We start from the raw sequence: 15608 nt of genomic DNA, 5'->3' as shown, positions 1-15608 counted from the left end.
AGGCTGAGAGCAACTTGAGAGCATCTTTGTGAACCCCAGAGCGTCTAGCATATTAGAGTCCCATTAAATATTTGTTGCATTGAATTGAAAGCCCCATATAAGATGGCTTCTGAATAAAAACATGAAAAGAGCTAGGGAAAGAAATATGTGTAATTACACAAATTAATTCTTGAAAGCTACAGCTTTGTAGTAGTTTGCCAGACTGCTGCTTTATATGTCAGTTTTCTGCTGTCTGCAAAGCAAGAGCTGGTATAAGCTGCTTTTGGGGAAGGCGACCTTCCCCTCGCCCCTCTGGGGTAGTGCTGAGGGGGCCCCCAGAGGTATACTGATCATGGGCATCATACTGGCCAGCATCAGGTCATGTGCATGGCCCCAAGGCCTGATAAGCATCAGCCACGCTTGAACTAGAAAAAAGAGTGCCTGAGACTCGATCCCACAAACTCAGTTGGTTCTGAGACCCCACCAAGAAGGTGGTTCATATCAATGAGTGACTGGCAAGGCATTAGGGAAAAGTGATGTTTCCGGGGCGCTCTGCGCAAAGCCTGGGTCTGTTTCTATCTGCGAGGACCTTTGCACCCTTGTGGGGAACTTTGGACAGTCTTGGATTCCTGATATTCCAGCACGGCAGCCATGACCCAGGTCCTGAGCTTCCTAAGGTCCTGAGCTTCCTAGAAGGGCTCTCCCTCCGGCTTCCTGAGGAGGAAACCAAACATCAGCGGTGTGCTGGCCTGTGGGAGGCCAGCAAGCTCCTCAGTCTGCATGAGCTGCCCGAGGCCCCCACATTTAGCAGAGCTCACGGCCACTTGTAAACACAAAGCCAGTGAGAAAACAGGGTAATGAGGAGAATGAGGACTAAATCGGGTGCCTCTGAGTCTCAGGCAAGGGCTGTTCCAAGAAGGAAGGAGGACTGTGGCTACAGTGGTCAGGGAAGGGCCTGAAGGAAAAGGTGGGGCCTGGCTGGACTTGAAAGCAAGGAGGTAGGGGTGAAGTGCTGTGCAAACGTTAGCTGTTATTATTACTATTCCAGACCTAGGCTGGGAAAGAACAATGCAAAGGAGAAAAGGCCACTTTTCGCAGGTTTGGGTTTTTTTTTTTCGGACAAAACTATGACATAAATGTCAAATTATGAAATATGCTATTTTGGGAAATTGTGTTTGTGCCTAAGACCATGAGTGGCTTTGGGAGTCAGACAGATCTTGATTTAAATTCTGCTTTTCTTATCTCAATAATCTTGGCAAGTGATTTAACCTCTCGGATCTCAGTTTTTTCCGCTATAAAAAGGGGAGAAATGTCTGAATTCGTACAGATTTCGAAAATATTACTTTGCATGTATCAAGTGACCGGCACATAGTAAACAATGCAGATTGTAATTCTACTAATAAAAATAACAAGTAGCTGTGATTTGGGGCTCAGCTTTCATTTCCGGGTTCCCTCTCTCCCTCCTCCTCCCTTTAGAAGCCTAACATTCTCATCTTTCTCTATCAAAAAGCTGCTCTTAAAAATCTAGCACCAGTATCTATTCTCTTCTGAATTGAAATCAGCATGTTTCCTCAGGGGTCCTTTATTTTAAGCCTGACCTAAAATTGCATCGGGGAGGGGGGGGGGCGGCACAGATTGGAGGGACAAGGGCGGGGGTGTGATTTAGACAGCCTAAAGTTCTATCAGGCTGTGGCCCCACCTCAATTAGGACTCAAGGACGGTCCTTTGAGGGAGAAACACCAAAACTCATTAAACTGACATGTGACAATTGTAGAAGCATAAAAAAGAAACAGAAGATCAGGTGGCACATGCATCCGCAAGTAAAAAGAAAATTAACTGGAAGTGTGATGAGTTGGAAAGAAAATGCCACCTTGGCTTCAATACAGGACAAGCTAATAAGCAAAAAAGAAAACAAAACCGAAAACCAAAAGAGCAAGCATAGCCATGTTCCTGGGCCTTAAGACTGGTGTGAAGGAACCACACAGAGGGAAGTGGAGTCCTGAGACCAGGGATGGGGTAGGAGGGTACGACTCACCCTGAGCAGCCTGCTCTGGAGGAAGCACCAGGGAGTCCCAACCTGAGGGTCTATCAGTACTTTGTTCCAGACATTTTTAGCTGCAATATCTAATGAAGAGGAGTTGGGTGTCACCTCTCATCCCCAGACGGAGTCCTGGGCTTCTGAGTCCTGTCTTCCTCTCGCACCCTCTGCCACAAAATCCCAGGAAACTCTGCAGTGAGGTGACTCCCGGGGACAACTGGTCCTCAGCAAGAGATTCAGAGCTGCCTCGGTCACTCAGCTTCTGGAATTTATGTGTTTTTCCCCAGGCCCCACTCCTACAGAAGAAACTTCCCAGGATTCCCTACAGATGCCTAATGGACTAAGGGGGGAAAGAAAAAGAATGCATCAAAAACCACAGCTCTAATGGCACTGGGGAGATAATCCACCACCCACAGCATCACCTACGGGAAAATGCATTTCTAGTTTCAACCTGTTTCCCTCTGTCCCAGCAGATGGTCCACTGGGCTCCAGGGCAGGTCTGGGGCAACAGGACCAAGGGTATCCTAAACTGTCTAAAGGCCTGGGTCTCCTGAGGTTAGAAGGCATCTAGGCAGCTGTCAGTAGGGGTAATGGGGTGGACGAAGGGCAAGGCTCTGCCTGTGGTCAAGGGGCTCCTGGCAGAGGTCTGGAGAGAGGGCAGGAGGGAGGGATACACATAGGTGGAATGGCTGCTTCCGTCCTCTGGGTGGGTTGTTCGCCACATCCAGACCATACAGAGTTACTTACAGTTTGGCTTCACGCTGTCAGTTAGTTTGCTTCAGGTTTAAAAGCCTTAATTCTCTTTTAGTTCTTCCTGTTTCACTGTGAGAGCCCAGATTTGGGGATACCTCTGCAAACTCGAGCCCAGGAGGTGGCTGTTCTGTCTCCACAAGCTCCACCTCCAGGACTGGACTCCAGTTCCCTGCAGGCCCGGGAGTGACAGGGTATCTTTCTCAGGTCCCTATAGTTTCAGGTTGACGTTTTGCTCCCCCACCATTGTCTACTGACACTCCACTCCCCAGTGGCTCTGGGAAATCCCTCTGTGAACTCTCCGCTTAGTGGGGCAACCAACCTGCTTCCTGTCCCTCTTGGTAATTAACTCACTCATCTGAAAGTGAAGTGAAAGTTGCTCTGCTGCTGCTACTAAGTCACTTCAGTCGTGCCTGACTCTCTGCAACCCCATGAACTATACAATCCATGGAATTCTCTAGGCCAGAATACTGGAGTGGGTAGCCTATCCCTTTTCCAGTGGATCTTCCTGACCCAGGAATCGAACCGGGGTCTCCTGCATTGCAGGCAGATTCTTTACCAGACCAAATCATTTATTCGTTTCATGGGCACCCTCATGCATTCATTTGGTCATGGCATAGGTGGTATGTGGTTATTTTAGGGCACATCCACAATGTTACGATGACAATAGCTACATTTGTTGTTGTTCAGTAGGTCAGTCACATCATGGATTGCAGCCTGCCAGGCTCCTTTGCCTGCCAGGCTCCTTTGTCCATGGGATTTCCCAGGCAAGAATTCTGGTGTGGGTTGCCATTTCCTTCTTCATGGTATCATCCCAACCCAGGGATCGAACCTGTGTCTTCTGCACTGGCAGGCAGATTCTCTACCACTGAGCCACCAGGGAAGCTACATTTAGAGCTTACCTTATGCATGCCCTCTTCTAAGTGCTTTGCTCGTAGTAACTCATTTCTCTTCACATCAGTCCCCTTATCCCCATTTCACAAATGAGGAAAGGGAGAGCCAGAGGGTGTAAGTAGCCTGCTCCACAGTCACTCAGCTGGGAACAGGCAAAGTCTGGATTCTGCTCCAGGCAGCACGCTTCCAGAACTCCCAATGGAAGCCCCCAGTAGGGGGCACCTGACTTGGGAGGATCAAGGAAGGCTTCCAGAAGCAGCTGAGACCCAAAGGATGGACAATTAGCTAGGGAAGGTGTGATAACGATGTGCCAGGCAAGACGTGGGAAGGAAACCACTAAGCCAATGGAATACCCTTGTCCTGGTTCTCCATTCAGTGTTAAATCTTCTATTGAACAGAAAAACATTCACCTTCCTTGCTCAGACTTTGTCCTGTTTATGTTTGGCTTTCTTGTCTGTTCAATCGAAGATAAGAGATTTTGCATTTTCTCCTTCAGTTATAATAACTAACTTCAAAGCCACTGGTTTCTGAAAGTTTGTTCACATCCCTTAGACTGTAAATTTCTTGAGTCTGGGGTGCCTGGTTCTTTCTCTTCCACCATGCCTCTACAGCACCTTATAGCTATTTGTTAAATAAGTGAATGAACAAAGTAAGAGAATGACTTAGCCTAAGAAGTACATTTAGAATAACTACACCTCAAAGTTCTCATTGCCTTATCCTTGTTCTTTGAGATACTAGGGCTTTTACTCTCATCACACTTGAAAATTTTATTTTGTAATGGGTGTTTATTTATTCATTATGAACCTTCTGCTGCTGATGATGCTAAGTCGCTTCAGTCGTGTCCGACTCTGTGCGACCCCATAGACGGCAGCCCACCAGGCTCCCCCGTCCCTTGGATTCTCCAGGCAAGAACACTGGAGTGGGTTGCCATTTCCTTCTCCATATAAACCTTCTAGAAGTCCTCAAATCAAATACACACACATACATACTGTTGTTGTTTAGTCACTAAGTTGTATCCGACTCTTTGCAACCCCATGGACTGCAGCACAACAGGCTTCCCTGTCTTTCACTATCTCCTGGAGTTTGCTCAAACTCACATCCATTAAATCAGTACATATTCTTTTTCAATGTGATAAGAACTCGAAAAAACCTTCATGAACAATGAAGTGTTCTTATCAAACACTTAGAGGGCACCTTCTGAATAGTCAAGGCTGCTTATCCAGAGAGTAAATGATCTGTAAATCCGTGAACTATAAACAGTGGTTCTCAACTTTTCCTGCATAAGAATCATCTAGGAAGCTTTTAAAACATACCCATGCACCAAGGGATTCTGATTTAATTGTTCTGCGAGGAGGCCCAGACATCAACTTTTCTTAATGCTCCCCACATGGTTCTATTGTGCTGCCATCATGGCAAACCACCACCCCGACAGTGGTTACCCAGGAGTGAGTCAGATGGCAGAGATTGTTGGGGAGAGTGAGGAAGCCCCCAGCTCTGAGAGTGTGACCAGAATAGAGGCAGAAGACAGCTTTCCTGTAATGCTCTCTTACTGGTCCCTTGACTCCTGGCCCCAGCATTTCCAGGCACTGTGAGAAGACCCAAGGCACTTGGCCCAGAGGGGAGAGGTAGGAAATGCTCTTGGATGCGTGCTGGTCTCACAGGGCTTCACCCACAGCCTCTCAACTGTATGTGATATGATGCTGTGGTTTTCATGACATAGCTGGAAAAAAGGGTCTTCTTAGTCAGTGGTCAAAATGAAGTAAAAGAAAACTATTTTCAGCATCAGCAGCAAGGAAGGGATGATCTTCTCCCCCTATTCCAGACAGGAAGAGAAAATTATCTGGTTCCCAGGGGAGAGCTGGGGGTTGGGGCAGCAGCCACGGTGCTGGAGGGGAGGTGAGAGAAAAGCTGGCCAGGTTGGCCAGGAGCAACTTCATCCATTCTTGGGTGTTCTCACCAGGCTGGAGAAAAGTGGCCATAGAAGCAAAAGGGGGAAACTGGCCATTTGCATCCACTCTGTCTGCAGCTGGGGAGAGTCAACAGCAAGATCTGAACCTGGCATCAGTGTGGATGCCCATAGAAACTGTACACAGGACATGATATGTGTGTGTCTCTGTGAGTGTTTTCTAAGAAAAGGTTTCTGTTTTTCATCAGCCTCCTAAAGATTAAAGACGAAACTGGCCCCAAGCAACATGTGCTCAAAGATGAACACCTATTTGTCACCTAAACATCTTGCCCCATCAGATTTGTTGAACTGAATGCAGCAGCACTCAGCTACAGCAAATCGCAGACGTGAATGACATTTTTCCTCTGTGCTCAGTCCAGGGGCGGAAATTCCCCATGTTCAGGTGACCTGAGAACATTTAATTGTCACCAACCAGCTTTGTCTTGTACCCCAGCTCAGAGATTTCCCTCCCTCTCCCCCCTACACTGGGGTTTTCTTGGATCCCCCACATCTCCGTTCTTTCCTTCTGCCCTGTGCACCCAGACCTGAATCCATTTTTTCTGTCTCATTCCATCCTTGACCTCCAAAGTTTGAGGAACTGTGACGTTAGTCTCGGGGCTCCCAGGTGGCACTAGTGCTGAAGAACTACTGCCTGCCAGTGCAGGAGACAGAGGAGACTGGGGTTTGATCCCTGGGTTGGGAAGAACCTCTGGAGGAGAGAATGGCAACCCACTTCAGTATTCTTAGCTGAAGAATCCCATGGACAGAGGAGCCTGGCGGGCTACTGACCATTAGATCGCCCAGAGTCTGATACAACTGAAGTGACTCAGCACGCACAATGTTAGTTTTGTGACAGCCTTCTAGATCCTAGTTACCTGTCACCCTCAGCATTCTGCGCTGAACTTCCAAGGTCATGGGCAAAGAAGCACTGCCTAAGTCAGTTTTTCCTCCCTGGGGGCAGACCAATGCATGTTTCAGAACAGTCATGAAGAGGACACACTGTTTTAGAGAAAACCATTAGCCTCAACGCTCTTTATTGATGCTACCCTCTAAAGAAAATGAGACAACTGCCTAACTAGTTTGAGATATGAGAGCGAAGAAATCCTAATTATTCTCATTTTTCATAAGCGCTTATTAGGCAAGCCTAATTCCTACGTGGCACAATAATGGTGGGTCATTAACTGGGTCAGTTTCCTCCTCTTTCAAAGCTGAACTTTATTCAGGTATGTCAGCCTTGAAAGCTTGCTGATTCTGGGGCAGGACCGTCTGCTTTCAATTTAGGGGAAAAAAAAATCATTAGAGGAGAATGTTGGCCTAGACAAGGAAGCCAAGGAGGGGAAAGGAGCCAAGTGGGCCAGAGACCTCTGCATCCTTCATGATTGACTGCATGACCTTAGGCAGGTCAGTTTACCTCTCTGGGCTTCCCCCCTTCTCCTCAAGGCAGGATGCACTAGGTACCGGTTTTAACACTGTTTTTTCTTTAAGCAGTATCCCCCTCTCTTTGTTTCCCCCCCTCCATACAAAACATATATGAAAACTCAAAATATAAATCAGGTGAAAGAGGAACTGTTTAAGGCTGCCTTTGAGGTGTCTTCACAGAACCCTGGGATTCTTTGCTCATCCTAGGATCTGTGACATGGTCAGAACAGGGCAGGGCTAAGAAGCACCTCCATGAACCTCTCAGCTTTGGAGTGAGGGCCCAGAGTTTAACATCCACTTGGTGGGAACATTCATAAGTGAACCCAGACAAGACCCTGAAGTCCCCCTGCTAAAAAACAGGTGGAGGAAAACATTTCATTCTGAACGCCTGATGGTAGTGGTTAAGATGCATACTTGGAGTTCTCAAAAAAAAAAAAAATCAATTCAAGGATGTTATTTCAAATCTACCTCTCTAGATTGCTGGATGGGATTAAATGAATTGACTCCGTTGTGTCCCAGTTTTAAAAGAGGCAGTTTTGAAACCTGTGGTCCCTCAAGCTGTAAAATACTAAGCCATTCATTTGTCCTAAAGACACGGCAGCCTCTGAACTCAAGAATACCACAGGAATATCACACCACTGCAAATTACTAGGTGGTGCTGAGTCTTTTTTTAAAAAAAAAAGTAGAAACAAAAGCACTGCTCTGTTTTTAAGATGCACATTTGATATGAGCTAATCAAAGTTTTTGAGATTACTTTCCTGGAGGCAGAATTATTCTGCCCAGCTAGCCCTTCAGTTTCCCCCCTTTGTTGTATCTATCTATGTATAAACACAAGGCCCATATAGTGGGTTTTTTTCTTTTCTCACTGAAGTTTCTGAAGACAAGGCCTTTTTGTCATGGATAAATGCAGGGCCAGTCAACCTTACAAAAGGAGTCATTTAATGCTCAATTTCCCCAACTTTCCTATGATTAAAAACTTCTAACCTCAAATGCCATTACTCTGTTCTAGATTGTTTTCTTTCACCCTCCCCCCCCCAACAAATGTTTAAATTGTCTCTACTCTGGAGGATTCCCCTTTCTCCAATCTGACCTTGAAAACAGAGAGGCTCTCCTATTCTCTTACACGCCCTAAACTATTTTAAAATCAAGGCCCTCTGACCTTTTCAGAACACTCTTCTTGTCTGACACACCAAATGCTCCTCTGAAAGCCTAAAGGAGGTAAAGGGTCCGAAGGGTTGGGAAAGGGGAGGGAGGGATGTACTATATATTTGGCATCAGTTCAGAAATTCAGAAAATGTTTGTGCAACCACTCCCCCAGCCAGGATCCACCGCACCCCCTGCCTTCCAGCACATTAATAAAAAAAGATGTGAGCGGACGAAATTGGAGAGCCCTGGAGGGACACCTAAGGCGGTCATAGTTCTGTGCCAGAGAAGCCCACTGAACAGCATCCCTCAGGTCCAGCCCTCACCCTTCCCCTCCGACATGCAAATTTGGGGAGCAGGACCTCTCGCGCCCTCACCCCACCCCCCCGAGTGGCCGGTCAGACGTGTGGCAGCACCGCCCATTAACGGCTAGTGTGACACAAATGGAAGGACTGACATAACCTCTGCACGTCGGGGTGGCAGCGTTATGCACCTTAAGAATCATATATGTTTTTGTTTAAAAAAGTACCACGAGCGCACAGGCCTGGAATACATTAACTTGTGAACCGAACGCAACACGCCCTACGAGAGTCTCCCTCTCTCGCTCTGAAACAAAAAGAAGCGGTGGGGGGTGGGGGGAAGGGGGAGAAGGCACTTTACCATCCTGTCCTGAGCTCTCCAGATACTCCGTCAGGTCACAGCCGAAGGCGCTGGCGGCTCCCTTTCGTTTCAACTTCTGCTTGGCACCCTTGTTCTTCATGAGTTAGTCCCAAAGAGGCTGCCCCTCCGTCTCGCCCTCCCCTCTCTGCTTGGCACCGCGCCTACGACGGTCTCCACGGGGAGGTCAGATCAGCGGCTGCGGCGCGGCGCTGGGGGCCCGCATGGGCGTGGGGAAGAGCCTGGGCCCCGGGGCGGCGCGCATGGAGCCCGGGGGCGCGGAGCCTCAACGCCGCGGCGCGCTCCTCCAGGGCCGCGGTGCCGCAGGCCGTGCGGAGCTGGCGGCGGCGGCGGCCCGGCGCGCTGGGAGTGCCACTTCCTCACTTGGGAGTCCCCGGGACTTTCACGGCCTCCCGCGGTGCCTTCTTCGGGTGTTTTCCTCCCCTTCGGAGGGAGGGCGAGCTCTCCGGAGTCCGCCTTCTCGAAGCCCGGGGAGTGGCCGAGAGCGCAGGGCAGCCGGCGGCGGCGAGGGGCGCGGAGACCGCCCGCGGGGGCTGCCGTGCGTCCTCCGCCCGGCGCGCGCTGTCCAGTCTTCAGACGGCTTGGGCAGGACGAAAACCCAGCATCCTGTCTCTCTCGCCCGCCCTCACGCCTTCCTTTTTTCCTGTCTTACAAATCCTAGGATCATCCAGCTCAGGAAATGCTGGAAGGAAGTTAGCCAGGGAGGGGGGCGGAGGGTGGAAATTTTTGGCAGCCCCGCGCTGGTGTGTGTGTGGAGCCGGAGGAAGTAGGTGGGTGGGTTGAGGAGCAGCGGGTGGGGGCCAGAACGCGCTCTGAGGAGAGCTGCTCGGCGGCCCTGGAGATAACTGGGCGGCCCGGAGGAAATCGCCGCGCTCCTCGGAGCACCCGCAGCCCGGACCGCCCGCTTCCTGCCCCACCGACGGCTCTTTGAAGACGCCAGAGGAGGCGCGCTGGCTTTCTGGTTGGAGGGGGCTAGGTGGGACTGAAAAAAATGTCCTGCCTTGTTTTTATCTTCATTGTCATCATCTCTTTGACACTTTCTATTTCGGTGCCTGTCTCCTCCTACATAAACACTTAAAGAGTAATGACAGAAACAAAGACACGGATTCCAGCGGAGAAACCGGACGGAAAGCGGTTTTCCGCCTGCCGCTCCCACCCTCCTCTGCCGGCGCCCAGGTACCCCCAACCCAGCTAAGTCCCTCCCTAGCGGAGAGAGGAATGGAGGCTGTCGCTTTGCAGCCACTGCTGAGGAAATAAGATTTCTGGTTAGAGATTCAAGCATACACCACACACACACACGCACAGGCGTTATTGCAAAGTTTGCTAAATGGAAATGATTTTGGGGGGCAGTCTCGGATTTAAGGTGACTCAGATATTCTAACCTAATATGGAGAAAGCAGTCTCCCAGGTTATTTCATAATTTGTCTCATGGTTTCGGGAAGGCATGTGTTTTCTTCTCTATTTAATTTTAAATTATTTGACTTCTGTGTACTCAGCACACAGTAAGCACTCAAATTCTTATTATTTAACCATCTGAGGATTAGATTAGACTTCCTGTGTAAATTCAAATCCATATATAGACTTGAAGGGTAGGGACATTCATACAGTTCAGAAGGCTGGAAAAACTTTAGGTATAGTATTTTAGTTACTGGATCCCTTTACAGTCTCTTATCTTCCTATGTATCACCAAGATAGTTTATGAACTTTGACCCTTGACCTTCTCTCTTTCTCAGAGCTTACAATTGATAGATAGCCTGCCTGCCAAATCTGGCCCACAGATGTGTTTGGTTTAGCACATGCCAGGTTTTAAAGTTTTAAAAAATTAATTGCCAGCATTAAAGAGTTAATATTTTTCACATATGAGATCTGGATTTCTGGCTTCCCCTGCAGAAATTGAAGATCTGGTAACATCAAAAGTGCATTCCCACATAGCAAGGAGTGCTGATGCCAAGCTATATCAACCCCCATGGACCACCACCCTGTTTAGAGAGATCAGTTGTCCAGTTTCAAAGCCACCATGGCCTGTCGTCTCCACTTTGCACCTGCCTGGCCTCTGGAGCCACTGGAGTTTGTGCCCCAAGCTCTGTGTGTGATCTTTCCTTCCATTTTCCATCAGTCTCTCAGTGACAGCAGCATTGTGCCAGTCATCTTGGTGAGACATCTTCAAGTAACCACTGACTCATTTCTCTCTTTCCGTCCCCAGCTCCAGTCTAATCCCGCCCAGACTGATGAGTCCTTCAAAATGCCTGTCCTCTGGGCTTCTTCCTTCCAGGCCCATTTGGTGAGGACCAGTCACTCCTAAATTGTTAGAATAACTCCTAGTGGGGTTTGCTGAGTGTGGTCTCTTTCCACTTCATCCTGTACACTAAAGACCTGTTGAATCTTCCTGAACTGTTGCTGTTGTCGTTTGCCTGCTTTGCTCAAAATTTGTCAATGACTCCCTGTTTTCTTTTTCTAGGACAGCAGTTTCTAAGCTTCTTGTAAGCTACTTGGAGAATATTTGGTAAGGTATTTAGTATAATGACTTGTTCCTTTATTTATAGAGAAGCATCTCCACTTGAGACTATAATTGTTACTATTAATATTTATTTAGGAGTTTACTGTATCAAAGACCTCCATATGTGACCTACAGTGCAGTTTATCATCTTGGCAGCAAAGGAGAGATGCTAAGGAGTTGTTCTTTTCCTGGGTCCAGCCCCTAAACACAAGTTTTGGAATAAATTGTCAATTCCTGTGAATTATCTTTCTAAAGTTTTAAAAATACTCTTTTTAACTTTTTATGGTGAAATAATTTCAGCTTATAAAAAATTCTACAAAAAATAGTCAAAGAATTCCTATATACCTTCATTCAGCTTTCCCAAATATTAGTCATACAACCAGAGTATAAAGTTAGTAAATTTATATTGATACAGTAATATTGACTAATCAGCAGACTTTAATCAATATCCATTAATTTTTAATTGCATAATATTTTTATTAAATATGATCTTTCTGACAGTAAAGTTCACCAGTTAAATAAATAGTAATTTGCAAATAATTCTAAGACACTTCCCATGATAATATTAGCCATATACCAGTCGGATACGACTGAAGTGACTTAGCAGCAGCAGCAGCAGATCCCATTAAGCACCATCAAACCCAGCAGGTGTGGGTTGTCACAAAACAAGTTTTCCTAGATGAACCATAAAGCTAATGACTGACTCAGCCCAAAGATTCTTCTGTGCTTTACTGAGGACTCCCCAAAGGGACTCCACAAGCACAGAATTTTCCTTCTGGAATAGCCTGAGACCTTTCCACCCCTGCTTCATGATAAGCTGGGTTTGTGGATTGTTTAGGATTCAGGGTCAAGGTAATACTGAGCACTGGACAAGGCATCCATTGTGTCTGGACCAACTGAACAAAACCTTATTTGAAATGTGTACATGGTGATTCTCTGCCTCTGTTTGAAGCTCTTAACTGTCTGTGCCTCATGGTGGGAAGGACTCACCATTTGTCAAGTTGGATAATGAAGCTGCGTGGTGGCAGGCTGACCCAGGGAGCTAGAAAGCTACCCTCTCCCCATTCGCTCTCTCCCCAGTGCTGAGTAAGCCCTGTGATAGGTGCTGAATTTACATCTAGCCCTTGTTCTGGACATTCTCTGTGTTTCTCTTCCCATTGTTTTTTACCCCCTTCCTTACTCTAAGATATGTAGCGTTTTCTGGGTCTGTGGAAGGAAGTCTGATTTGGGTTTCAATGGGTTTTTCCACTGGACTAAGGAGTACATCATGAGGAACGCTGGGCTGGAAGAAGCACAAGCTGGAATCAAGATTGCTGGGAGAAATATCAATAATCTCAGATATGCAGATGACACTACCCTTATGGCAGAAAGTGAAGAGGAACTCAAAAGCCTCTTGATGAAAGTGAAAGAGGAGAGTGAAAAGGTTGGCTTGAAGCTCAACATTCAGAAAACAAAGATCATGGCATCTGGTCCCATCACTTCATGGGAAATAGATGGAAAAACAGTGGAAACAGTGTCAGACTTTATTTTGGGGGGCTCCAAAATCACTGCAGATGCTGATTGCAGCCATGAAATTAAAAGACGCTTACTCCTTGGAAGGAAAGTTATGACCAACCTTGATAATATATTAAAAAGCAGAGACATTACTTTGCCAACAAAGGTCCGTCTAGTCAAGGCTATGGTTTTTCCCGTGGTCATGTATGGATGTGAGAGTTGGACTGTGAAGAAAGCTGATCGCCGAAGAATTGATGCTTTTGAACTGTGGTGTTGGAGAAGACTCTTGAGAGTCCCTTGTACCGCAAGGAGATCCAACCAGCCCATTCTAGGGGAGGTCGATCCTGGGTGTTCATTGGAAGGACTGATGCTAAAGCTGAAACTGCAATGCTTTGGCCATCTCATGTGACGAGTTGACTCACTGGAAAGGACTCTGATGCTGGGAAAGGTTGGGGGCAGGAGGAGAAGGGGACGACGGAGAATGAGATGGCTGGATGGCATCACCGACTCTGTGAACATGAGTTTGAGTGAACTCCGGGAGTTGGTGATGGATAGGGAGGCCTGGCGTGCTGTGATTCATGGGGTCGCGGAGAGTCGGACACGACTGAGCAACTGAACTGAACTGAACTGAAGGATTTCCCAGAAAGCAAGTTACAAGGAGACAGTGTAGGAATATTAACAGGAGGACTAATTAAGCTATTTGGTGATAATATAAATTATGCTTTTAGTAGATCATCATGATGTGAAAAGCACTTTGCTCACATGTAACTCCCGAGGAAGAGTTCTGTCCTTCTCTATGATTTATCTTGGGCTTCCCAGGTAAAGAATCCCAGTGGTAAAGAATCCACCTGCTAACGCAGGAGATGCAAGAGACATGGGTTTGATCCCTCAGTTACAGTGCTGCTGCTGCTGCTGCTAAGTCACTTCAGTCGTGTCCGACTCTGTGTGACCCCATAGACGGCAGCCCACCAGGCTCCCCCGTCCCTGGGATTCTCCAGGCAAGAACACTGGAGTGGGTTGCCATTTCCTTCTCCAATGTGTGAAAGTGAAAAGTGAAAGTGAAGTCGCACAGTCATGTCTGACTTGTAGCAACCCCACGGACTGCAGCCCACCAGGCTCCTCCATCCATGGGATTTTCTAGGCAAGAGTACTGGAGTGGCTTGCCATTGCACGGGGTTGCAAAGAATTGGACACAACTGAGTGACTGAGCACTTGTGATTTATCTTATCTGCAGTTGGTTAAGACTGATGCTTATCAAACTGTGCCATCTGCTTCTTTGACTCACCAAGTTTGGAAGCAATCTTCTATGCTGTATATAAATAGATGAAGAAAACTGAGAGTGAGCATTAGAAGATTTTTAAAAACTGAAGTCTAGTTGATTTACAGTGTTGTCTTAATTTTAGCTGTACAGCAGAGTAATTCAGTTATATATACACACATTCTTTTTTAAGATTCTTTTCCATTATGGTATATCACAGGATACTGGATATAGTTCCCTGTGCTGCACAGTAGGACCTTGTAGTTTTGCATTATTTATATAATAGTTTGCATCTGCTAATCCCAAACTCCTACTCCATCCCTCCCCCACCCCACCCAGCACTGGAAGATTTTAATATCACCCGTGATTTAGCCTTTCTTTTACCCAGGTGGCCCGTGAAACTAGAGTTGTATACTCAGCCACTCAGTCATGTCCAACTCCTTGCAAGCCCATGGACTGTAGCCCACCAGGCTCCTCTATTCGTAGGATTTTCCAGGCAAGAATACTGGAGTGGGTTGGCATTTCCTTCTCCAGGGGGAAAAAAAACCTAAGAGTTAGAAATCAGCAATTTTAGAGCTCTCCCTCCTATCCTCATGCTCAACCAGTTAAATACTCATATAATTCCTTGTTCATGGGCTGTGGTTAATAAATTCTGAATTCTTCGTTCTAGGGTACAAGTGCTAGCTCATCCTTCTGCTAGGTACATTTTCTCTCCCACTTTCTTCTCCCCCTTTCCAGATTAAGGATGCTAGCATTGAGACTTCCCTGGCAGTCCAGTGGCAGTCCTTGCTTCCAGTTCAAGGAGCACAGGTGCCACCCCTGGCCACGGATCTAAGGTCCCGCATGCCATGCAGCACAGCTAAAAATAAATAATAAAAAATAAAGATGCTAGTGTTGTCATGACTGTTGGGTGTGTGAGCTAAATTGTGCCCCCATCCATGTTCATATGTTGAAGTCCCAATCCCTAGTCCCTCAGAATCTGACTGTATTTGGAGATAGGGCCTTTATAGATGCTCAGTTTAGTTCAGTCTCTTAGTCATGTCTGACTCTTTGCAACCCCATGAACTGCAGCACGCCAGGCCTCCCTGTCCATCACCAACTCCCGGAGTCCACCCAAACCCATGTCCATCGAGTTGGTGATGCCATCCAACCATCTCATCTTCTGTCATCCCCCTCTCCTCCTGCCTTCAGTCTTTCCCAGAATCAGGGTCTTTTCAAATGAGTCAGCTCTTCGCATCAGGTAGCCAAAGTATTGGAGTTTCAGCTTCAACATCAGTCCTTCCAATGAACACCCAGGGCTGATCTCCTTTAGGATGGACTGGTTTGATCTCCTCGCAGTCCAAGGGACTCTCAAGAGTCTTCTCCAGCACCACAGTTCAAAAGCATCAATTCTTCGGCACTCAGCTTTCTTTCCAGTCCAACTCTCGCATCCATACATGACTACTGGAAAAACCATAGCCTTGACTAGACGGACCTTTGTTGGCAAAGTAATGTCTCTGCTTTTTAATATGCT

The 15608-nt window shown here is 47.2% G+C and overlaps 1 protein-coding gene across 1 annotated transcript in view; it reads right to left on the bottom strand.

The window, feature by feature from the left end:
• The window catches only part of ARHGAP31 (Rho GTPase activating protein 31), a 124816-nt gene extending 115057 nt beyond the window's left edge, over positions 1–9759 (bottom strand). Inside the window, exon 1 of the mRNA XM_055432176.2 lies at positions 8829–9759. Coding sequence (XP_055288151.2) covers positions 8829–8928 — 100 coding nt within the window. The 5' untranslated portion in view covers positions 8929–9759. The remainder of the gene's footprint in view (positions 1–8828) is intronic.
• Between the last annotated feature and the right edge of the window lie 5849 nt (positions 9760–15608).

This window comes from Moschus berezovskii, chromosome 1 (assembly GCF_049115385.1).
Source record: "Moschus berezovskii isolate FMDL1 chromosome 1, NW_MosBer_1.0, whole genome shotgun sequence".
Lineage (NCBI taxonomy): Eukaryota > Metazoa > Chordata > Mammalia > Artiodactyla > Moschidae > Moschus > Moschus berezovskii.
This window is presented reverse-complemented; position numbering and strand designations above follow the sequence as displayed.